General features: G+C 42.5%; 2 protein-coding genes across 2 annotated transcripts; one reads left to right on the top strand and one right to left on the bottom strand.

The window, feature by feature from the left end:
- Positions 1–6,137: 6,137 nt before the first annotated feature.
- On the bottom strand, positions 6,138–18,223 carry LOC111959033 (uncharacterized). Its single transcript, XM_023980446.2, has 2 exons — positions 17,674–18,223; positions 6,138–6,694 (listed from the first exon to the last, which is right to left on the bottom strand). The coding sequence occupies exons 1-2, from the start codon at positions 18,112–18,114 to the stop codon at positions 6,542–6,544; spliced, it is 594 nt and encodes a 197-aa protein (XP_023836214.1). The 5' UTR covers positions 18,115–18,223; the 3' UTR covers positions 6,138–6,541.
- A 2,406-nt stretch (positions 18,224–20,629) lies between these two features.
- On the top strand, positions 20,630–23,417 carry LOC112067952 (B-cell receptor CD22-like). Its single transcript, XM_024134881.1, has 3 exons — positions 20,630–20,906; positions 22,488–22,757; positions 23,389–23,417. Exons 1-3 carry the CDS (start codon positions 20,630–20,632, stop codon positions 23,415–23,417), a joined length of 576 nt encoding a protein of 191 aa, XP_023990649.1.
- The last annotated feature ends 2,912 nt before the right edge of the window (positions 23,418–26,329 follow it).

Raw genomic sequence — 26,329 nt, 5'->3', positions numbered from 1 at the left:
AGCTAGTGAGATCTTATCGGCGCGTTCTGGCATTTATTTGCATTTTTCCCATAGGGAATGCCTGCTCTGTGAAGTGCGCACGTGTAATAACTCCATTCGGCCTTGCACTCCTTCTAAACAACACCATTTTTAGAYACWTTGGCAAAGGGTAAAGTCTACAAATGCAATCCACTATGTTTGTTACAGATTATAGTTTCTTAATAATTTCTTATGGCTGCAATCCCGTCACCGGGATGATATGACAACAGCCAGTGACAGTGCAGGGCGCCAAATTCAAAAAACAGAAATCTCATAATTAAAATTCCTCAGACATTCATGTGTCTTATATCATTTTAAAGGTATTCTTGTTGTTAATCCCACCAAAGTGTCCGATTTCAAATAGGCTTTTCAGCYAAAGCACTACAAACGATTATGTTAGGTCACCACAAAACCACAATAAGCACAGCCATTTTTCCAGCGAAAGATAGCTTTCACAAAAACCAGAAATAGAGATAAAATGAATCACTAACCTTTGATTATCTTCATCAGATGACACTCATAGGACTTCATGTTACACAATACATGCATGTTGTTGATAAGAGTTTCATATTTATATCAAAAAATCTGAGTTTACATTGGCGCGTTAGATTCACTAGTTGCAAAAACATCACGTGATTTTGCATAGCCACATCGTTACAACAGAAATACTCATCATAAATGTAGATGATAATACAAGTTATACACATGGAATTATAGATATACCTCTCCTTAATGCAACCGCTGTGTCAGATTTCAAAAAAAACTTTACGGATAAATAAACCATGCAATAATCTGAGACGGAGCTCAGAACAATAGCCAAAGTGCCGCCATGTTGGATCAACCAAGAAACCAGAAAATACATGATAAATGTTTCCTTACCTTTGATGAACTTCATCAGAATGCAGTCCTAGGAATCCCAGGTCCACAATAAATGCTTGATTTGTTCGATAATGTCCGTTATTTATGTCCAATTAGCTACTTTCGAATTGTTTACCAAACACCCTAACCAAAGTCTCAAAGCGCYTCCACTATAACGTGACGAAATGTCCAAAAGTTCCGTTACAGTCAGTAGAAACATGTCAAACGATGTACTGAATCAATCTTTAGAATGTTGTTAACATACATCTTGAATAACGTTCCAACCGGAGAATTACATCGACTTCAATTAACCGATGGAACGGWGCTCACTCTCACGTGAACGCGCCAGTTCAATGCGTGGGCACCTCYTGGAAGTGATTACTCATTCCTGTCTCCTTCGGCCCCCCTTCACATTAGAGTCATCAGACAAAGTTCTATTGACTGTTGACATCTAGTGGAAGCCGTAGGAAGTGAAAACCCATCCATATCTCTCTGTATTTTCAATGAGAGCTTGGTTGAAAATCTGGCACCCAAAGAAAATATCCAAACAGGAAGTGGAACTTCTCAGGTTTTTGCATGCCATATGAGTTCTGTTATACTCACAGACATAATTCAAACAGTTTTAGAAACTTCAGAGTGTTTTCTATCCAACACCAATAATAATATGCATATATTAGCAACTATGACATAGGAGCAGGCCGTTTACTCTGGGCACCTCTGTGCATCTTTCATCCAAGCTACTCAATACTGCCCCTTCAGCCATAAGAAGTTTTAAACAGAAAAATGTATGGAGAGCAAATATTTCATCGACAGTGGCATGTATTCATGGATGCCAAGAGAAACCAGGCTTCTGAAAAAAAATTACCAATAAAAAAAATTATAGAATAATTTATATTTTCTCTCTGTGTTTCATAATTTTCCTTCAATTCTCAAGAGGCTGAATGTATCTCACAGGAGAAAGCATCCGAGCGAGCGAAACAGTGCCCCTCTGTCTCTCTAACTGTAGGCCATCTATCTGATGCTGTCTGGTCTAAACGAGTATAAAATCGTTGCCACCCGTAGCATTGAAGGCAAGGGAAGCCAGCGAGCATTTGGCCTCCCTAGAAAAGTAGAAAAAATTTGTCAATCAGTGTTGAGCTAAACTGAGCGAGCTCAACTGTGAATGGTCCTGGCACACCAACAAAAACATGTAATGGGAAGCCAGCTTGGATTTTGGCGTCACTCCTATCAAATCCCGTTGAGAGCATACATCATTTTCAGAAAAATTTGAATAGTTGAATCTGGTTTTGTTGTTGTACTCCGGAGGCTAGCTAGCTAGCTAGCTAGCTAAAATGGACCCTTTCCTAAATTAGCCATTGATGGAGATAGGGATTTGGACTTGTGGTGTTACTTAATTCTCCGTGCTGGCCAATGATTATAAGCAACTCCGATCCAACCATTAATTCATACATTGTTGTGCCTCTGGCCTGAGAGGATGCAAGTTCAATATGTAGKTAGATGTAGAAGGCTAATGTTAACTAGCTAACGTTGCCCATGAATGGAAGTCAGTCTAGCAAGCAAGCATTTTAGCCAGGTAGCCTAGGACAACAAAAAATAGAAAGCATGTACTGTATGACAGAGTGATAGACAGTTTCGTCAACATGAAAGAGGTGGATTGCAATGGTGTTTCTCTACAAATGCAGTAGGGTGAGTCAGCATGTTTTCTACTTGCACGAACATGCACGCACACAGAAATCAGAACCATGGACAGCCACATCTTATTTAGCTTACCTTGATTGAACTAATTTGTTTTAGGTATATTTTAGTTGTCGCTGTATTAGACTAAGCAGAGGTGATTTGATGATGTTGAAATTATGAAGTTGAAATGGTGCTGGAATAGGGGAAGCAGCTCCTGTTTTCTTTGCGACTTGTGGTAACTCTCTGTGGTTCTAAATCAATACTTGTTTTGTGGTCCCAACTTGCTTGACCATGCTCTAGGTCATGTCTGTTACATGCAATATGCTTTGTGGACTTCCCCAGAGATTTTACCCACACACTGCTGCTGTTCATCGATGTAGAAAATGTGCAAAATTGAAGCAAAAATCCATGTAGCTCCATCATATCACACTGTTAGCCACTGGGCTTCCTCTTGTTACCATATTTGGTAGTGAGTGGAAAAGCCAACCGGATGCTTCACATTTACAGTGGGGAGAACAAGTATTTGATACACTGCCGATGTTGCAGGTTTTCCTACTTACAAAGCATGTAGAGGTCTGTAATTTTTATCATAGGTACACTTCAACTGTGAGAGACGGAATCTAAAACAAAAATTCAGAAAATCACTATTTGATCACCTACCAACCAGTAAGAATTCTGGCTCTCACAGACCTGTTCGTTTTTCTTTAAGAAGCCCTCCTGTTCTCCACTCATTACCTGTATTAACTGCACCTGTTTGAACTCGTTGCCTGTATAAAAGACACCTGTCCACACACTCAATCAAACAGACTCCAACCTCTCCACAATGGCCAAGACCAGAGAGCTGTGTAAGGACATCAGGGATAAAATTGTAGACCTCCACAAGGCTGGGATGGGCTACAGGACAATAGGCAAGCAGCTTGGTGAGGAGGCAACAACTGTTGGCGCAATTATTAGAAAATGGAAGAAGTTCAAGATGATAGTCAATCACCCTCGATCTGGGGCTCCATGCAAGATCTCACCTCATGGGGCATCAATGATCATGAGGAAGGTGAGAGATCAGCCCAGAACTACACGGCAGGACCTGGTCAATGACCTGAAGAGAGCTGGGACCACAGTCTCAAATTACAGACCTCTACATGCTTTGTAAGTAGGAAAACCTGCAAAATCGGCAGTGTATCAAATACTTGTTCTCCCCACTGTATATGTCTGGTGAAATTTCTGGGTCTTTGTTCTAACTCTGGTGGAACTATTAGAACGACATGAAACAACATGGAGTTGCTTTCAAACAGGACACTAGCATCCTAATCTCAGTAAGGTAGAGTGGGCTGGAGCTGGAATGTGTTCTAGTTTACAAGTCCGAGATATAAAAAATAAACTGCTTGGAACACATTGGATAAATGCACGAACTGGTCCTGTGACAGTACAGAATTGTGAGTAGAGTTTAATATGTTGAAATACAATGTACTATATGCAAACACATTAAAAAACAAGTTCTGTGAAATGTAGGCTTTTCACTAATAGGTTAAGCACATTCACCTAAAGTTTCACCTAAAGTGAAATGGTCAGAATATCCTGGCTAAGGTGGTGGTGACCCCTCCCATGCAGGCCTATGGGGGCTCCTTTAGCCTGCATACTGTGGGTAAAAAGACTTACAGTAGGACCTGGGCCTGAGTTTGTAAGTCTACCAGGCACTTTGTCCTGCTATCTGATCACAGAGGTTGTGTTATCACTAACTGAGAGAGCGGGAGAGAGAGACTATTTGCTCATTGTTACAACACTGTACATATAACATTTGAAATGTCTCTATTATTTTGAAGCTGTTGTGAGTGTAATGTTAACTGGTAATTTCTGATTGTTTATTTCACCCTTTGTTTATCTATTCCATTTGCTTTGACAATATAAACATGTTTTCCATGCCAATAAAGCCCTTTGAATTTATTTGAATTGAGAGAGTGAGAGAGTGAGAGAGAGAGAGCACACACAGTAGCCTCAGTTAACCTCTACAAGCTGTTTTAACCTCATGTCTGTCATGTCATTATTCCACTTCTCTAGTTGCACTTCCTTTCTCCTACAGAACAATAAGGTTAGGGAGAGCATATTAGTGTGTGTGTGTGTGGGGGGGGGGGGATCTTTGTTACTCCCAAATACTATTTTCCTCCTTGTTACTGTAGTTAGTATTATTGCAGTGAGTATTGTTCCTAGCCATGTCTTCCACATAAACCTGGCAAGCTAAGCTATACAGTTGTCTACACAAACCAACAGAGGGCAGCCAAGGCAACACTGATAAACCAGGACACACCCCCATCCAAAGCAGGCCAATGGACTCTCGCATGTGGGTGAGCAGACTTATTGGCATTGACTCTGTGTTTGTTTTCTACCGTTAAGTTTTGGTTCTCCTTTTTGGTTCACTTCATAGAGCGCTGATTTCTCAGGCAGTACGTTATTTTCAAGAGATAATCCATATATCTGTAATAACTTTTCATTTTAGATATGAATTTCCTTTTGTATTTTCCAGGCATGCTCAATTTTCCAGGCACACCTACTCAAACCCTTGATTGAGTAGGTGTGTCCAAACCTTTGACTGGTACTGTATAGATATTACAAATGCTAATATACATAAATCAGAGAGTAAAGAGAGAAATATTCAGTGTTAAGATTAATCATGCTTTTTAGCGGACTATTAATTGTACCCTGCTGCCAGACAAAAGGCTGTTGATCTAAATGTGTTAGAAATTAGAGTGTGTGATTTATTTACCCTTTGAGCTTTATTTAAAAACAAATTTGGTTTACATATCTGTATTCTGATAATGGCCTCTTCTTTTGTGTTTTCACAAACAAACAAACATTTTTCCATCAACTACACACTTTAGAGAAGGATAAAAGACATTTCCTTGGTAAATAGAAGAGGTGAGCATCACTGAATATATAGTAAAATAAAATATATATCTATACAGCCTTAAACATAATCTGACAATATGTGACTATAAATGACATTGATAGTGGGGACATTTTTACCAAATTAAACAACTGTAAGGCCAAACTGGAACAGCGTGGCAATTCCRTTTGACTTCTAGAGCTAGATTCAATCCGTACCAAAAGGAAAAAAGAAATGTTCCTGCGTTCGAGGAGACTGCGTTCACGGTAAATGTTGCATATGTTGACTCAATCGGAAATTAACTTTAAATTTCAATCGTGCTATACGACAGACCTTCCATGCTACAGATTGAATGTAGACCTTAGTCTCCACAGTTGTCCAAAATAAGTTGAATTAGATATTGCTTGTGTCATTGCCGACAGCAAAGAACACTGAATTGAGGAAATTGATACACTTGTGTAACAAGAAGTAAATATTTGACATTGAGTTGTTACCGCTCACAAGAGTAAACATTTTACCTCACTGGTACTCTGTGTAATGACAACCAGTAATACATGTCTTCTAAGACTTTAAGAATAGTCTCTTTCTGCTGCATTCTCATAACATTGTCAAATCTGTCTTTAAACTCTGATATGACTTATCCATACACACTGAATATACATACACTATCCTTCAGAAATGTATTAGAAATATTCCAAAATACAATTAGTGTCAATAATTTGGTGTTTATTTATGTATATTAAATATACAATTAAACAGGCAAAATAATGAATGATTTAAACTATCCGGTCTGCAGGTATTAAAAAAAAAGTAAGTCATTAGATGTAGTTTTTCAAAATGTATGTCATAAACATTGATGAATAAACAGCATTATGATATATCCCACAGGGCACATTCGTCAATTCAACGTCTATTCCACGTTGGTTCAACACCATTTCATTGAAACGACGTGGAAACAACGTTGATTCAACCAGTGTGTCCCCAGTGAGATGTATCTCTTTGGAAAGTGCCTGTCACCGGCACCTATTGTATGTGGTCAAGGTTAGGATGATTTTGGGTGCTGGGGTTGAGAGAAGCGGTGGCTGTGGTGCTAGCCGGTGTTGAGATGTCAGATCAGTCGATACGGTTTCCCAGGATGAGGGCAGAGACGGTGTACAGGACGATGATGGTGATGCCGATACCCAGGGCGGTGTGGTTCAGTATCCGCGCTAGACGAGAATTCTTCTCAGCAATCTGCTGGTGACCCTGGTTGTTGGCGTCTCTAGTCTGAGAGCAGAGATAGGGAGGGAGGGAGGGTGTAAAGGAGGGAGGGAGGGAGGGTGGAAGCACAGAGGGATGGAAGGACAGAGGGATGGAGGGAGAGAGTGAGAGAGAGTTGTAATTGTTGTAATCATCATTCAGGAAAAAGAGAGAGAGACTTCAACGGAGAGAGTTCAACGATGATTCAGTGCCATGCTCTTATTTGATTGGAGTTATTTCAGGAGATGCAGTATTAATTCACAAACACAATACTTAGCCAACATGCCAACAAAGTCAGAAAATAAAAACCAAATAGGGACATTTTTCTCTCTCACTGCAGAGCATCTATAYTATATCATATTAATACCTACTAGTGATGATATAACAACTAGAATGCTGATTTCCTGTGGCCACACCTCAAGCAGCACTAAGTTGAAACAGCTGTGGATGGAGCACAAACATGGAGCTCTCTCCCCTAGCTACAGTCTTAGGAATGGTGCTATATTGTGAGACATTTTGACACCTGTTATTATTTCTCTTGGGGGAAGAACAAGAGTTGACAGGCGATGCTAAACATTGAGTCAACTAACTGAAGTCTCAGTGTCCGTGACTCTCCTTGCCATTGACTTTACACTATAGACATCTCTGAGCAGCTGACTACAAGAGTCAGTATGAGTCACACACTAAGCAACAGTAAAGCTCCAAGAAAAAGTTGAACAGTATATGTGTGTCACATGTGGTCTTGGATGACTTTCTCTAAGTCAGGAAGAGTCTTGTGCCAAACATGAAGTGGCTGTAAAACACAAACAACAGGCTCCAAAATTCCCACTCAAATCATTATTTTTTTAACCAGCAGAAGCTAAAATTCTCAGAGTGAAATAAATGTAGCGTTTCTGCCACCTTAGTCCATGGTTAAAAAATAACAACATGACCTCCCACCCCCCTATAAGGTCTCTCCCACTCAATAGTGACTGACTGAATTTAATTTAAGTCTCAATTTAATCAACCTCCCTCCCCCTAGTCACATGACGTTGTTAACATAGCCTGTTAACATAATCTGTTTCCGTCCTCTGGTGAAATATTTGAGTTGGCTTCCACAGCAGGGCGAGGGTTGACAGAAGGCTTTAGGCAGAGAGGTTCTGTGTTAATTTAGGGTAGCGTGGCGTGAGAAGGCCTGCCTGCTATTGTAAACCCTCCTCCTGATTACTGACAGCTGGATCATAATTGTTTCTACACGGCTAGTTGGAGGAGAAGGGCTTGTTGGCTCTCTTAGCACTGGACAGTTGTTGTATTTCTGAGGGTCTGTGTACTTGCATGTCTTGAATAATTATCTCTCTAAAAACCGTTTGGCACTCCACCAAACGGTTTTCTTCCATTTCCTTGAGGTTCACAAGATTTCCTCCATCCCATCTGTCTGTCTGTATGCTCTGTTTGCCGTGATATTGCAAAACCTGAAATACATATAGCCTATCCATTTACTAGGCTACTATGTACAATTAAATGAGAGATGTGCTTGGTAATTTGTTGTATGGAATATGAAACCATCACCGCCAGAAAAGGTGAGAAATACTGTATATTCTGGAATACTGTGTATTCTGGAACACTGTATATTCTGCAATGGTTATGAAAATAAAATAAATAGGAAAAATATTCCTATGTCTAATTATAAGATTATGTCAAATTATTTTAGATTCTGAAAATAAAACATATTTTTGCTCTTCTCACTGATGGCAAATAGTTGCGTTCTTGTTAATATGTTTTCCTGTTAAATGTGTTTTTATTTTCATCATATCCCCCATTCGCACAAAGTACTCACTTGCAAGCTTGCAATACAATATTTCAACCACTAGCAGATGTAAGTATGCATGGTCTGAAGTTTGCAGGGAGGTGAGTACATTCTCACGTCAAGTACATCTTTTAAATAAAACTTGCACATGCACATTTTGGGGTATATTTTGTATATATGCACGGTTTATAAATGAGGCCCCAGAAACCTACTGGAAGCTTGATACCATTCACTTACCCACGTAATACTAATTTCCCCATGGGCCTCTATCAGCACTGCAGCATATTGTCCATATGACTCATCATAATATAATCTGTCGGGCCAGGCTCTTTGAAAACCACATTACATTCAATACCAACTAAAGCCTAAATAAAATATTCTGAACAATTAACTGGTTATTCTAGTATTTTATAAAATATAAAATACTGTATCTGCAATCTGTGATTTGTTCTAAGCAATGTGGGGAGTGCAATCGGACGACAAAGTGAACATTTCATGAATTGTTTTTGTGGAGGATCTATAACTGAACACATTGTTGTAACGTCCTGACCAGAGTTATTATGTGTTTTGCTTGTTTAGTGTTGGTCAGGACGTGAGCTGGGTGGGAATTCTATGTTCCTGTGTCAGTGTTTGGGCCACACAGGAGTGTTTCAGGTTAGTCACGTTTGTTGGTTGTTGTATTTTGTAGTGTTTGTTGTTTTCCTATTAAAATATGAATACTTACCAATCCGCATCTTGGTCCGATCCATGCTCCTCCTCGTCTGAGGAGGAGAACGACTACGACAGCCGTTACAYAAACACCCACCATAACAGGACCAAGCGGATTGGAGAAGGAAGGCAAGAACAACAGCAATGGGGAAAAGAGGAATGGACTTGGGAGGAAATCCTAGACGGTAAAGGACCCTGGGCAGAGCCAGTGGAGTGTCGCCGCCCCAAAGCGGAGCTGGAGGCAGCGAAAGCGGAGAGGAGGTTTTATGAGTGCGAGCAGGCAGAGCGCTGGAAGCCCGAGAGGCTCACCCAAAAATGTCTTGGGGGGGGGGGGGAGGCTAAAGGGGAGTGTGGCGAGCGTTGGATACCCGAGCAACTCCGCGGGCTTACCGTGGAGTGAGAGGGCGTCGTACTGGTCAGACACCAGTGTTATGCCGTGGAGCGCACGGTGTCCCCAGTACGCGGTGCTTTAGCCCATGCGGGCTATTTCCACCTTGCCGCACTGGGAGGGCCAGGTTGGCATCGAGCCGGGTGCCATGAAGCCGGCAACATATCTGGCCTCCAGTACGTCTCCTCGGGCGGCGTACATGGCACCAGCCTTACAGGTGGTGTCCCCGGTTCGCCTGCATAGCCCAGTGCGGGCTATCCACCTCGCCGAACTGGCAAGGCTAGGGGACCATTCCAACTGGTAAGGTTGGGGAGCTCGGTGCTCAAGAGCACGTGTCCTCCCGTCACGGTAATATCCGGCGCCACTTCCCACCCCAGCCCAGTACATCAATGCCGACACCACGCACCAGCTTCCAGTGCATCTCCAGAGCCCTGTTCCTCCTCCACGCACTCTCCTATGGTGCGTGTCTCCAGCCCAGTGCTCTTCCGGCACCACGCACCAAGCCTCCTGTGCCGTCTCCAGAGCCCTGTACGCACTGTTCCTTCTCCCCGCATCGCCCTGAGGTGCGTGCCCCTCAGCCCGGTACCATCCAGTTCCGGTACCACAGCACCAGGCCTATAGTGCGCCTCGTAGAGTCCAGTGTGCCCTGTTTCCTTGCTGCCACGCACTCACCCTGAGGTGCGTGCCCTCAGCCCGTACCATCCAGTTCCGGCACCACGCTCAAGGCCGATAGTGCGTCTCAGCCGGCCAGATAGTCTGCCGCTGCCCAGCGTGCCTGAACTGCCGTTCTGCCCAGCCGGCGCCTGAAACTGCCCGTCTGCCCAGCGCGCGCCTGAATGTCCGACTGCCCACGGCCCTGAAACTGTCGTCTGCCCAACGCGTCACGAGCTGGCAGTCTGCCAAGCGCCAATCTGAGCCATCCGTCTCCCCAGCGCCATCTGAGCCTCCGTCTCCCCAGCGCCTCAGCTCCTCTCCACGCTGAGCCATCCGTCTAGGTCGACCATCGTCAGCGCCGTTAGCTATCCGCGCGAGCCGTACGGCCGCCGTCTGTCCGAGCCGACAGAGTCCGTTCTGATTCAGTCGGAGCCGCTAGAGCCATTGTCAAGTCAGATACTGCAGGCCCAGCACCAGACAGAGATCTGCAGGAGCCGCCAACCCAGAACCAGGATCTTGCCGAGCGTCACCAGTCATGAAGCCGTCCAGAGCCGAGTCACCAGTCATGAGCTTGCCCTACAGTCATGAGCTGCCTACAGTCCATGAGCTGCCTCTATCAGTCCATGAAGCTGCCCTATCAGTCAATGAAGCGCCACAAGTGCATGGAGCTGCCCTACAGTCATGAGAGCTGCCCTACAGTCATGAGCTGCCTACAGTCATGTGACCATGCGCTCATCATGAGCTGCCCTATCATCGAGCTTGCCCTCACAGTTCCGGAGACTTTGCCTCACAGTCCGGAGCTTGCCACGTCAGTCCGGAGCTTAAGCCCCTCACTTGTCTGAGCAACCTCTCTGTCCTGAGCTACCTCTCTGTCCTGAGCTACCTCTCTGTCCTGAGCTACCTCTCTGTCCTGAGCTACCTCCAAAATCATGTGGGGGCCTTGGGGAGGATTCTTAGGCRAAGGTCGTGGGCGAGGGTCGCCACTCAAAGGACGCTAAGGAGGGGGACAAAGACAGTGGTGGAGTGGTGTCCTCGTCCACCYCCGGAGCCGCCACCGCGGACAGATGCCCACCCAGACCCTCCTCTTGAGTTGTAGGGGTGCGTTCGGAGTCTGCACCTCAGGAGGGGGGTACTGTAACGTCCTGACCAGAGTTATTATGTGTTTTGCTTGTTTAGTGTTGGTCAGGACGTGAGCTGGGTGGGAATTCTATGTTGTGTGTCTAGTTTGTCTGTTTCTATGTCCAGCCTAATATGGTTCTCAATCAGAGGCAGATGGTAATCGTTGTCCCTGATTGAGAATCATATATAGGAGGCTTGTTTTGTGTTGGGATTTTGTGGGTGTTTGTTTCCTGTCTCTGTGATTGTCTGCACCAGATAGGTCTGTCTCGGTTTTTGCACATTTGTTATTTTGTATTGTTGTTTGTAGTGTTTCACTTGTTCTTTATTAAACATGTTTAACACTAGCCGCGCTGCACTTTGGTCCTCTCCTTCACCCCTGGAAGAAAACCGTTACAATTGTATTGTGTTTGTGTGTGACCTCATGGAGAGGGAGGGGCAGGATGCGAGATGGGTGATATGTGAGAAAATCCCAAGATCGAACATAATCAGATCGTTGTGGGAGTCTGTCTTTCTAATCTCTGCGACATAAAGGGCCTTCTCAGTGACAGTACAGAAATACTGGTGAATGGACCATCCATTGAGTGACCCAGGGAGCATTTATATATTTTTTGGGTCATTTAGCAGACAATCTTATCCAGAGTGACTTCGTACAGGTCACCGGTGGGAATCAAACCCAGAACCCTGGCATTGCAAGCACCATGCTCTACCAAATTAGCCACACGGGACTACTATTGATTTACAGTGTCAACAGATTTCTGCTCTTCTCTGTGACTGAAGAGAAGGTTGTCAACATGTAGTCAACAGAAAGAATCTGATTGGTTTAGGGAAGAACAAATCCGATTGGTTTCTAAAAGGTCAATGGGCGGAGTTTAACAGATGCACAACTTGAAATCATAGCGGAGGTTTGAACTGAGCAGCTTGTAAATAAAACTTTGAGTTAAAAGTTGTAACGTTTTGAAATAATTATTGTGATACAGTAGTCAGACATGTGACAACATCTCTTAGACTTGAAGCAAAGAGTAAATTGTAGCAAGCTAGCAGCAACATGCTAAGCTAATCAGAGCAAGCTAGCTAGATAAGCATTTAGCAACCTCTTAGCTACTTATGTTGAATTAATAGATATACAAGTATGTCAGCTAACATTTGTTTTGTTGAAATGTTAAGGTGAAATGAAAAAAATGGACAGTTATGTACAGTTAAAATGCTAAGCTAAACAGAGCTAGTTGGCTAGCAGATATCTATCTCTTACTAATGTTAAATCATAGAATAGAGKTAACCGGCTAATCTGGTTTACTGGAAGATACTGTTGACTAACCCCATTGCGTACATATTTGCGCAACCGTGGCATTCAAACGAGGCTGCAGTTCATAGTCACTTTAATAACTCTACCTACATGTACATAATTACCTCAATTACCTCAACACCAGTGCCACCCCCGCACATTGACATATTGACACATTGACTCTGTACCGGTACCCCCTGTGTATAGCCCTGCTATTGTTACGTACTGTTGCTCTCTTACTTTTTTAGGGATTTTCTTAAAACTGCATTGTTGTTTAAGGGCTTGTAAGTAAGCATTTCACTGTCAGGTCTACAACACCTGTTGTATTCGGCGCATGTGACAAATACATTTTTATTTGATTTATTACTTTTTTGGGGTTCTAAAATAAGGTCAATTGTACATTACAGAGAAATGTACAGAAGTGCGTTAGCTTAGTAACTACATCCTTTCTTATTCCACTAAGATATAATCAATTAATCAATATTTACAAGAGTAGACCAAAAACAAACTCTACCAAATTCTACCTAATATACAGTATGTACATGAGGGTAGAGTAGTGTACTGTCAGTAATGGGGATAAGAGGGATGAGTGTGTATAAACAATGGATGGATTGATAAAGTGGCTATCGAAGGGTTAACTGAAACAATGCTGTTGCTATTTTCATTGACAGCTAAGTCTCTACACTTCACCTAAAATATGACAGAAACATTTGGGGTGTGGACTGTATTAATTGGAGAATTACTGGGAGTGGAACACAGAAGTTGTGTGGTTTGGTGCACCTGGGCTCTCCCTTAAATTATTCTCCCTTAAATGACCTAATTCTCAGCCACTTTCCCTTTTCACCACATGTTGCTTATAGGTTCAGCTTAACACATGCCGGATTCATGCCACTAACGGTCCTGCTTACAAACGAGCTGTGTTCGACAATGTTTCAAATTCATAGATTTGTTAGTTGTGATTGTTTGTTTTTCTAGTCTAAGGCATGGCCACTAACTTATTTTCCGCATCTCTGTTTCCTCAAAGTGCACTCTGTGACGTTAAACACAAAAAATCTGAGCCTAAAAGACAAACTGATGAAAAAGAATATGTCATAAACGGATGTTGCCAAATATTGAAGTACCATTCTCAACATATCATGAAAGTCACAATAAAGATAACATTCACAATGAAGTTCAGGGTTTAGAGCAAATACCAACAGTGTAAGCAACATCCTATTTGGACCTGTGGTAATGACCCTATTCATTCCCAACAACCCATGGGGCCCAGACAGGGGCCGCTTCATAAAAGGAGGCTGGGGTATCCTAGCAACTGGTGTTAATAGTTAGTGTGTGTAATAATTTTCTGATAATGCCAGAGTACAGTATAAATAATATTAAAATAATAACTGTGTAAGCACCGTTTTCTTCAAAATGTTACGAAGACAGGAAAATATGCRTAATGGATTACTAAATGAACTTGAAACTTGTCAAGGGAAACAACAGACAAGCTACTCCTTTTGAAGACAATTGCCAGGAAATTGTGTGCAATCTCCAAAAGGGATCTGTTCATCGTCCTGTCCTTATTTCATGGCAAATCACACTAAAACATTTCAAAACATACTGACTGGAAAACACACAGCCTTCGACACACAGACACAAATCTAAAAACACTTTCAGCCACAGACACGTAACCACACACAAACACGAGCACACACACACACACACACACACACACGCTACTCCTTTTGAAGACAATTGCCAGGAAATTGTGTGCAATCTCCAAAAGGGATCTGTTCATCGTCCTGTCCTTATTTCATGGCAAATCACACTAAAACATTTCAAAACATACTGACTGGAAAACACACAGCCTGCGACACACAGACTTTAAACCTAATTTTAACATGATGTCATAATGAGCACATGTTCAACTTAATATAAAACATGTTTTCCCACCTCAAGGTTAAATAAAAAAAATACTATAGTAAGTGCTGTAAGATCATTTAAAGATAAATAAACAACGCAGAGGACTAAAGGTCAAGAGGGAATTAACGATCGATGGAAATAGCTGTTTTTCTGTAATAGGGAAACATTGATTAATGGGTCAGAGACATGGGAGGAATTTCAGTCCGGGACTCATAGCTACGTGTGGCAAGTTCTAATTGGTTCAAATTGCCTATACATTGAGCCTGAAACGAGGTACTTGTTATTTAGCCATTGGCCCAGTTCTACTGCAAGGAATTCTAATTGGTCAACCACAGGCTAGGGTTGGGTTATAGATTACATCCTGTCTCCTTGTTCTGTGGAGAATCACCGAGGACAGGGAAGAAGGAACATCTGTCATCTACTTTCCAGGATAACAACTATGACGTTTTTTTTTTTTGCTTTGGGGTCTGTGTTATTGAAGAATAACATCAACTGCTAACAGTGCCTATTAATATACTTTAAGTGCCAACAGGTATGATCGTAACACTGTTGATCAGCCATAAATCCCCTTGTTACAGGGGAAATGGAAGTTTGTTGTGTTCAACAGGGAGGGGCAATTGAATGCAAACTTCACAATGTTTATTATTATTGTGAAAACATTTCTAGCCTGTCTATCTAACGGTCGTTTTCCTCCTCGTCTGAAGAGGAGCATGGATCGGACCAAAATGCAGCGTGGTTTGAATACATATTTGTTTTATTAAAGAAAGACGAACACGAAAAAGACTTGATAAACTACAAAACAATAAACGACGTTAACAGACCTGAACTTGAGAACATATAACATGAACGCACGAACAGGAAGGAACACACYAATGAAATAACGAAACGAACGAAAACAGTCCCGTGTGGCACAAACACTGACACAGGAACAATCACCCACAAACAAACAGTGAGAACAGCCTACCTTAATATGGTTCTCAATCAGAGGAAACGTAAAACACCTGCCCCTGATTGAGAACCATATCAGGCTAGATAACAATGAACCCAACATAGAAACACATAACATAGAATGCCCACCCAGCTCACGTCCTGACCAACTAAACAAAGACAAAACAAAGGAAATAAGGTTAGGAACGTGACACTATCTATGTGTAACAGGGTTGACCTGTTATGCTCAACACGCTCAGTTTTCCACCACAAAACACCAGAACATGGTCAAAAAGAGTAGACGAGCTCATCTGCTTTTACAATATTATTTGACTATTAGATGTTCAAAATAAATAATAATCTACGGAAATGACGTTGTGAAAGTAACAAAATAATTAGAGCTTTAGAATGGTGAAAAATTTGAGAAATGTTGGCGTTAAGTGGGTTAAAATGCWCAGGGACGGGTCAAAACGCAGAAAATTTGCGCTTTAGCAAGTCTTTATTTATATATAAAATCAAATGTATTGAATATTCCATGCGGCCCCAAAAGTAATTATTTATCATGAGAGGGCCATCAACAATAACTAGTAATCCTACATAGTCAAAGAAAGGTTAACATCTCACCTTTCTGGCAAAAATAGTTGCTGAGGTGTAGTCACTTTTGAGGACATAAGCTCAAGTACACAGTACAAATATGAAAATATGAAATATCTTACAGTATAAAATAGCCCTTGACTTGCCCAGGAGAGGAGGAACTTTACTGCGTGATTATGTCTATGATGGATGTAGATGAAGTCAATTCACCAGCACATTGTTCAACCTCCGTTGATGTTGTTATTACATTAGAAGTCATCCACTAGGTTTTGATACTTGATAATAAGTCACTTTGTCATTGTGAAATAATGATGCCCATAATAACATCTTAGAGGTCTTCAACCTCCTTTCTCTCTTTACCAGGCTTTGACCCGGATGTTTCCACCATTACCCACATTGATCTATATGAGTCATACCCGGTCAACAATTAGCTGTCTATCCTGATATGCGTTTGTAATCCTAGTAAGTAAGTAAAGAGACTTGCTATGTGCACACTGCCCACAAAATGAGGTGGAAACTGAGATGCACTTCCTAACCTCCTGCCAATCGTATGACCATATTAGGGACACATATTTCCCTCAGATTACACAGAGTACAATCCACAGTGTACAATCTGTAAAATACCACAGTGTGGAATCACAGCAGCAAGATTTGTGACCGGTTGACAAAAGAAAAGGGCAACCAGTGAAAAACACACACCATTGTAAATACCTATATTTATGTTTTATTTATTTTCCCTTTTGTACTTTAACATTTTGCACATCATTACAACACTGTACATAGACATAATGACATTTGAAATGTCTTTATTCTTTTGGAACTTTTGTTAGTGTAATGTTTACTGTKCATTTTTTATTGTCTATTCAACTTTTGTTTATTATCTATTTAACTGGCATTGGCAATTTAAACATATGTTTCCCATGCCAATAAAGCCCCTTAAATTGAAATTGACTTGGAGCTTGTAGGGATAGATCAGGGTTTCCAGCCCTTTCCTATCCCTCTTCTCAGTGTGGCTGTCCATTCGAGGGTGAGGTTTGGCAAAGGACAAGATGGAGGGTTGATGGAGTTCTCCTTTCGTCTTCTGCAACTGGATAATCCCAGAATACCTTTTAAATGTTGAATACCTCCCCCTCTTACGTCACTCACAGTCAAGGCACCCGCATCGTCACGCCCCTGTTTTTTAATCACCCATATTCCGGGAAGGGTCCCTCCCTTTCCCTTTCCCACACTCTCCCTGATTCCCACTCCGCACCCCATCTCCCCTCCCCCGCTCCCCTCAAACCAACCTATCCTCAGGACCTTATTCAAAACAGAACTCAAGACTGTGAGACACCCACACTGTAAGGCTAAAACTATCACAAACATGTCCGTCCCTCTCCCCAGCTATGCAGCCCACCACCAAGTCAAAAGTCAGATCACTGACTCTAAAGAGAGAGAGAGAGACGGGCCCTTATTTAAACAAAACCGGTAACTGGGTTTCTTGGATAATGCTATAAAAAGATTAGAGTGAGAAATACACTACTGACTACTCTACAAAATGAAACAAGTTAAGTTCTCTGGATTATTTGGGATACATCTCTACTAGAAACACATTAGTCTACATTACATTTGAATACTCTTAAAACAGCAATAAAAGTCCCACTCACCGAGATGGAGTAGATAAGTGCAGCGATGCCAAGTGGCAGGCAGCAGCACAGCATGGTGAAAATGGAGTAGCCCAGGTAGTCTGGCAGAGGGTAAGGCAGAGCTCCATGGGTCACAAACACCGTAGGCTGGACTGTGACGGTGGACTGGTGGTACTCTCCCTGGGGGTACTGTCCCTGGGGGTACTGTCCCTGGGGGTACTGTCCCTGGGGGTACTGTCCCTGGGGGTATGGCTGGCTGTAAGGGGCCCCAGGAGCTCCTCCATACTGTGGCGGTGGTGCGTAGCCCTGGGGATTGGCGGGGTAGCCTGCTGGTACAGGGTATCCTGTGTTGGGGTACTGGGGGTGGTCCTGGTAGGGTGGAGGAGCTGGTTGTCCCATCCCAGACTTCTCATCTGGGTTCCAGCCTGGTGGTGGGGCGTTTGGCATCTTGTTGGGATCCATTTTTTTGTGCTGTTGGTGATTTGTTTCCCTTTTATCTTACTTCTCTCTTTCTTTATTTTGTGCCTCCTCTCAATCTCTCCAAGTGTTCTTCTGTGTCTCTCTGCCTAAACGGTCTGCCTGCCTACAAGCTGAGTAAAGCAAGCAATTATGCTCTCTATTCCCCTCCCCTGTCCGTCCCTGGCAGCTCAGTATGCTTAGAGGAGGCCTGTGTCGGTGAGCTGACAGGGAATGGTTAGGGGTGGGGAAAGACTGAGTCAGGCAGAAATGCTGTCCATCTAATGAGGAGGTACCATAGTCTGGATAGGAGTTGGGCGCAACCCCATGGTGATATCTTGAACTACACCAGTAACAGTCACATTGAATTATTGTACTTAGCTCTCCACAGGAGAGCTGATGCGTGGGGCTGCCACAGGAGGGCTGGTGCGTGGAGAAGGCACCGGATAGACCGGACCGTGGAGGCGCACTACAGGTCTCGAGCACCGAGCCTGCCCAACCCTACCTGTCTGAATGCTCACCGTAGCCTTGCCAGTGCGGCGAGGTGGAATAGGACGCACTGGGCAATGCACACGTACTGGAGACACCACGTAGGGCTGGTGTCATGTACACCGGCCCGAGGAGACGCACTGGAGACCAGATGCGTAGAGCCGGCTTCATGGTACCTGGCTCGATGCCCACTCTAGCCCGGCCGATACGGGGCGCTGCTATGTACCGCACCGGGCTATGCACACGTACTGGAGACACCGTGCGTATCTCCACATAAAACAGTGTCTGCCCAGACCATCTCTCTCCACAGTAAGCACGGGGAGTTGGCTCAGGTCTCCTACCTGACTTAGCTACACTCCCCGTGTGCCCCCTCCCAATACATTGTTGGGGCTGCCTCTCGGGCTTCCTTCCGCGCTTTCGTGCTGCTTCCTCATACCGCCACCTCTCCGCTTTCGCTGCCTCCAGCTCAGCCTTGGGGCGGCGATATTCTCCAGCTTGTGCCCAGGGTCCCTTGCCGTCCAAAATTTCCTCCCAGGTCCAGGCGTCCTGCGATCGCTGCTGCTGCTGCTGCCCGTTACCACGCTGCTTGGTCCTTTGGTGGTGGGTAATTCTGTAATGGAATTCTTCGTCCTCCTCGTCTGAGGAGGAGTAGGAGATATCGGACCAATACGCAGCGTGGTGAGTATTCATATTTATTTGGATTACTTAAAACAAACAAACAAAATAACGAATAAACTAACAAACACGAAACAGTCCCGTATGGTGAACAAACACAGAAACAGGAACAATCACCCACAACCCACAATACAAAACAGGCTACCTAAATATGGCTCCCAATCAGAGACAACGACAAACACCTGCCTCTGATTGAGAACCATATCAGGCCAAACACGTAGAAATAGACAAACTAGACAAACAACATAGAATGCCCACTCAGATCACACCCTGACCAAACAAAACAGAAACATACACAGCAAACTATGGTCAGGGCGTGACATCATCTGCAAACAATTGAGGGACGGCAACTGATTTCAGTAAATCCATTTAAATGAATCTGTATATATATATATTTTTTTTAAATGTAAATAATTAAATGTAAGGAAGGCTAGAGTGAGGGCAGGAGAGGCCCCACTGACAATTGTCTGTAGGCATTTATATGAGAAGTGTCTACGTGGTCTGAGAACCACTGGTAGTAACACAAGGTCTTATTTTAGGCATTTATGAGAAGTGTCTATGTGGTTGGGGAACCACTGAGAATAGTATAAGGTGCACAAGGTGCTATTCTATATGTATGGGAAGCGGCAAGACTATAGAGTCTATGGAGACCATTTATGATTATATAAACTATTGATACTATGATGCTGAGGGACTATAGATGCCGAGGGACTATAGATGCCGAGGGACTATGGATGCTGAGAGACTATAGATGCTGTAGGGACCATTGCTATACAGAGGGGCAAAAAAGTATTTAGTCAGCCACCAATTGTGCAAGTTCTCCCACTTAAAAAGATGAGAGAGGCCTGTAATTTTCATCATAGGTACACTTCAACTATGACAGACAAAATGAGAAAYYAAAWRCKYYAAATCACATTGTAGGATTTCTTATGAATTTATTTGCAAATTATGGTGGAAAATAAGTATTTGGTCAATAACAAAAGTTTATCTCAATACTTTGTTATATARCCTTTGTTGGCAATGACAGAGGTCAAACGTTTTCTGTAAGTCTTCACAAGGTTTTCACACACTGTTGCTGGTATTTTGGCCCATTCCTCCATGCAGATCTTCTCTAGAGCAGTGATGTTTTGGGGCTGTTGCTGGGCAACACGGACTTTCAACTCCCTCCAAAGATTGACACTAACTGCACATTGAGAATATGTACCTTAAGACTGAGTGATGCAAAAAAATACCAATTCAGATTTCTGACAGACCATGATAAATGGTCGGATCGAAAAGGAGTTGTGTTGTCAGTTACAGGTAATGTTTAAATCAGTCGAATTGTTTGACCATTCATTATCATGAATAGGCTACATAAATGGTTTCAGTGACTTCCTGCCTGGTTTCTTTCTTCTCTCTACAAGGGCTGACAGCTGATGTAAACCCTGCCACTGTGAGAGAGGGAGAGAGGGTGACACTAARATGTGTCACAACCTGTACACTGAGTGACCATCCCACTATTGTCTGGTTCAGGGATGGACACTCAGTATCCAACTCAGAGTTCCTGGCCAGCATTCAGGATGCTGGCAGCTACCAATGTGCTGTTCGAGGTCAAGATCATCTCTCCTCTGATTCAGTCTTTCTTGATATACAATGTGAGTAAATACCTCACCTAATTAATGTGAGGAGATCATTTTAGGCATATTCAAGCAGCTAGCTACGTTCAAAGCTCTGCACCAAAGATGTGGTGATTCTGAAATGTGTTCATTTAATTGCATTATGTTGCAAATAAAGTTAAATTCAAGGTCTGTTATGAATTTCTGGTAAAATAATAGGAGTGATTTTGAAAGAACTGTATTGATGAAATAGTGCGCTCCAATATCAGCTTTTGTCAGTTTGGTCTGAATGACAATGGCAGTGCCTATTTGCTGAGTGTGCCTGTGTGTGTTTACATTCTGGTTACTTGTAGGGGAAGTTATGCAAAGTGACAATGGTGTTCATGATGACAGGGTATGGTGAGAGGAAATAACACAGGGAATTATAGGCTACTAACAGAATGTATAGAAAATATTCCGACCTATTAGATATACTGGAACCACTTACGGGGATGAAAGTTCAGTGTTATGATTCTGTGAAATATATGGGCAACATAATGTGTGGGGAGAGGTACTGTAGTAGTGTTGTTCTAGAGATATGCTCATCATTACTTCCTCTTCTACAGATGCTCCAAATAATGTCACATTGTCAGTCAGTCCATCTGGAGATGTTGTTAAGGGTAGCTCAGTCACTCTCACCTACAACTGCAGTGCAAACCCCCCTGTGTTGACCTACAACCTGTATAGGGAGAATGCACAGCCCCTTGCAAGTCTGACACCAGCACAGTCAGTATCAACACAGCCAGATCTAATGTAACTAACCTCGATGTTCATTGTGGGTATTGGCAGTTTAATTGACCGTCAGAATTCAGTGGAGGCTGCTGGAGGCTGCTGGAGGCTGCTGAGGGGATGTCCATAATAATGGCTGGGATCAAGTGAATGGAATGCTATACAACATTCACACCATTCTGGGCATTATTATAGAGTCGTCTTCCCCTCAGCAGCCTCCACCGTCAGAATGTATGAGCTGTAGGCCAACAAGACTGTGGTGCCAATAGGACCTTTGAATACAAAGTCTGCGAAAGAATATTCTCTTCCCCAATGTATAATTTGTTGTCACTTTCAGACCCTTTAGGACACCTCTGTGTCAGTCAGTCCCTCTGGTCCAGTGGGAGAGGGCAGGTTTCTGAATCTGACCTGTAGCAGCCATGCTAACCCAGCAGTGAGCTACACCTGGTACCTTGTCAATGGGAGCAGCCCTATCCAGTCAGGGACTTATTTGATACTTGAGGAGGTCTCTCCTGCTAACTCAGGGAGGTATTACTGGGAGGCACGGAACAAAGATGGAGCCCTCAACTCATCCTTCATGGTTCTTAGTGTTCTGTGTAGGTAAAGTCTGCTTGCGGGGATGTTCGTTTTTGTCCAAAGTTGTTTGTGCTTGCTTAAAGGGAAGCAGGTTGTTAAAATGATATGTTGTTGGGCAAGAGACAGTGTAATCTCCAAGATACTGCATAGGAACGGTTTTACGCTACAGTGGAATATAGATGAAATTAACACAACCGTGTTGGGAAGGACTGTTTGGAATAATCATAACCAAATATACAGCAGATATGACCTTTTTATCATTTCTACTTGCTTTAGATGCCCCAAGGAACACCTTGGTGTCAGTCAGTCCCTCTGGTCCAGTGGTAGAGGGAAGCTCTGTGAACCTGACCTGCAGCAGTCATGCCAACCCAGGAGTGGAGAACTACACCTGGTTTAAGAAGGATGGAACAGACACCTCACAGACAGGGTCAGGAGAGGTGTTGAAATTGACTTCTCTAACCTCCTCTGACAGTGGACAGTACTTCTGTGAGGCCAGGAACAAAGAAGGGGCTCACAACTCTACTGTTCTGTCTCTGATCCTGCAGGGTCAGTATGGAAGCAAATGTTATGTTCTACTGTCCAGTGAAATGTCCTGTTGTCCTGAACCAATGTATTTCATGTGGGAATTCCCTTGACTTGAATGTAATGCGTTCATGTATCCTGTGTCATTTTCAGAAACAAATACTGTCCAAATTGCAATTTACATCAGTTCCGCAGCTGCAGTTTTCATGGTGATCATACTTCTTGTGTTCCTATGGATGTGGTAAGTCTAGAAACACTGTGTACTCAGTTCAATATCATAATGTAGAGTATGATGGCCTGTCCCCCCAAAGAAGTTTGTTTTCTTTGACAGGAAGAGCCCGTTCAAATTATGTAAAAATACTGCTGTGGACAAAGAGGTGAGTAGAATACAGCATGTACACCCCAATTCACAATACAAATTGCATGTCAGTGCAATAGTGTTATCTGCAGGTTCATGGTATTTGAACAATGTTCTACTCCACTGTTGCCAAACCTGAAGCCTGAACATATCCTTTCATAATGTTGAATAAACTAAGCAGCATTGAAACACATGTTAAGARTTGTAAAGTATGCAATTAATAGGTAGTTCAGGTAAAATATGTATATGTCTTGTACTGTACTGTACTTGTCTGTGTCTGTAATGTCTGTGTCTCAGGTGTGACGATGAGCTTCCATTGCTTGTGAATGCTTCTATCTTGATAATTCAATGATTGATCCAGAAATTCCATTGGCTGACTGTTTCTATTTTTGTTTGAGGTGTGACCACCAAGGGGAAGGTGCTGGTAAGAGGGAAGTGGCCATGTGACGGGTTTAGTTTGTAACTATCTGACTAAGTTTGAGAGAATATTGTTGATTTATCTTGAATTGAAGTTGAATTCATGTTTGGTTAGATCTTCCCTCGACTGCACCAGAACCTGTATTTTTGGTTGTTTAGTTAGTTTGATTTATTAATTATGAACTGTTATGACCTCCTTTTTGACCAGGCTGAGAAAGAGTCTCAGTAATTCAGTTTAATGAATAAATGTGTTCACTTGCAACCTGTTGTTGACTTCTTTATTTTTGCCACTAAACCCAAACTTGAAGAACCTGTGCATAATGTGTGACAGGCAGAGCTCAACCTGGGATGGAGTAGTATGGCATTGTGACATATGCCATGGTTATGTTATACATACAGTATGTTGATTATTAAATGGATTTGCTATGGTAAACACATTTTTATTCAATTGAAATACTGTATATATTTACAAATATGGAACTAACTTCTGGTTGTCTTTCCACTTTTGGTCATCCATTATGCAACAACTCGTCATCATAAAGGAAGTAAATTACAGTAGGCCTAATACACTAAAATAGCTTATTTTTAAAGGTAGAGAGACAAAATGAGGTGTACATACAACAGAAAAGCTACATATATTACTGTACATGTTGTGAAGAAAATGAGATGTAGGGCTGGATTCCATCCGTATCGCCAAAGTTCAGCGGTATAGAGCGCTTGAAATTGAAAGGTAATTTCTGATTGAGCCGACATATGTAGTGTTTACAATAAATGCAGTCTCCACAAACGAGGAAACATTTCATTTAAATTTAAATCACACTGTAACGATGATATTCAACACTACAGATTGAATCGAGACATTAAAGCAGGGGCATTCCATGGAGGGCCTTCTTGTTCTTGTTCTTCTTATTTTTCTTGTTCTTGTTCTTGTTCTTCTATGATATAATTGTGGTCCGGAAACAAACGTTAAAGGTACATGCCGCCACCTACTATGCTGGAGTATGTGGTCGATCGCGGTTTATAACATTAGCTCCACATTTCTAAATCCTCCTAAATAATTCAGTACTTTGGGAAAATAAAAAAGAGCCCTACTAACTTCTAATAGACCAACCCCCATCCCCAAAATCACTTCCAAGTATCCTCGTCCACCCTCAAAGACCCTCCACTTCAATCTTTCCCTCTCTTCATTATACTTACAACAATATGACAACATCGACCACACGCTCCAGACACAAACCATTCACATGCTTGCCAACAGGGTTGCAGGGTTAATTTAGTTCCTTTTCAGTTCCTGCTGTGTTAAGTGTCCCATTTGTTATGGTCTGCCATTGAGAAAATTCAAAACGAGACATGACATTTTTCAAGGTCAGTCTCGCAAAAATAAGCATTCTGCGTTCTAACTACCCGCTATTCAAAGTGCTCTTAACAAATTAACTTCTTGACGCTACGGATCCCGTTACCGGGATCATTTTCCTAAACAACCGCTGAATTGCAGAGCGCCAAATTCAAAAATAATCCTAAAAATATTTATAATCATGCAATCACAAGCGAAATATACCAAAACACAGCTTAGCTTGTTGTTAATCCACCTATCGTGTCAGATTTTGAAAATATGCTTTACAGCGAAAGCAATCCAAGCGTTTGTGAGTGTATRAATCAKTGCTAGAAKAGCTAGCCTTAAATTAGCTTGGTCACGAAAGTCAGAAAAGCAATAAAATGAATCGCTTACCTTTGATAATCTTCGGATGTTTGTACTCACGAGACTCCCAGTTACACAATAAATGTTATTTTTGTCAGATAAATATTAGTTTTATAACAAAAAAACGCCATTTGGGTTGCGCGTTATGGTCAGAAAACCACAGCCTCGTTCCGTTCCTGAAAGGCAGACAAATTCCAAAAAGTATCCGTAATGTTCATAGAAACATGTCAAACGTTTTTTATAATCAATCCTCAGGTTGTTTTTAACATACATAATCGATAATATTTCAACCGGACGGTAACCTATTCAATAAAAGAGAGAAAGAAAATGTCGAGCTACCCCTCTCGCGCGCAGGAACTAATCAAAGGACACCTGACTCGTTTWGAAAAATCTCGCTCATTTTTCAAAATAAAAGCCTGAAACTATGTCTAAAGCCTGGTCACAGCCTGAGGAAGCAATTGAAAAAGGAATCTGGTTGATACCCCTTTAAATGGAAGAGGGGCAGGCAATGAAACAGGGGGGGTGAAAAGCACTTCCGGGTTGGATTTCCTCAGGTTTTCGCCTGCAGAATCAGTTTTGTTATACTCACAGACAATACTTTGACAGTTTTGGAAACTTTGGAGTGTTTTCTATCCTAATCTGTAAATTTATATGCATATTCTACTATCTGGGCCTGAGAAATAGTCTGTTTACCTTGGGAACATTATAAAAAATAAATCTGGACCCTAGCGTCAAGAAGTTACGGAAATCCTTCAAACACCCCCAAACAGGGAAACAGATCCCAATCAAAGGTGTTATCACGTGCTTCCCTAAGGCAGTTATTTATCTTATAACTTGCCCTTGTGGTAAAAATTATGTGGGTAAAACAAAGCGCAAATTAAAGTACGTATCTCGGAGCATCGTAGCACCAGTGCAAAAACTCGACATACCCAGTTGCGGCCCGCTTTTTGGAAGAAAATCACTACATTTCGTCTCTACGTAATGTTGACATCAAACATGTCACCGTCCCTGGGAGAGGGGGTGACCTCGACAATTTATTGTTAAAACGAGAGGCTGGCTGGATCTTTAATTTAAAGACCCTTGCTCCCTTCGGTCTCAACGTAGACTTTGATCTGAAGCCAT

This window comes from Salvelinus sp. IW2-2015, linkage group LG35 (genome assembly GCF_002910315.2).
Source record: "Salvelinus sp. IW2-2015 linkage group LG35, ASM291031v2, whole genome shotgun sequence".
Lineage (NCBI taxonomy): Eukaryota > Metazoa > Chordata > Actinopteri > Salmoniformes > Salmonidae > Salvelinus > Salvelinus sp. IW2-2015.
Note: the sequence above shows the minus strand (reverse complement) of the source record. Positions and strands in the feature narration are given on the sequence as shown.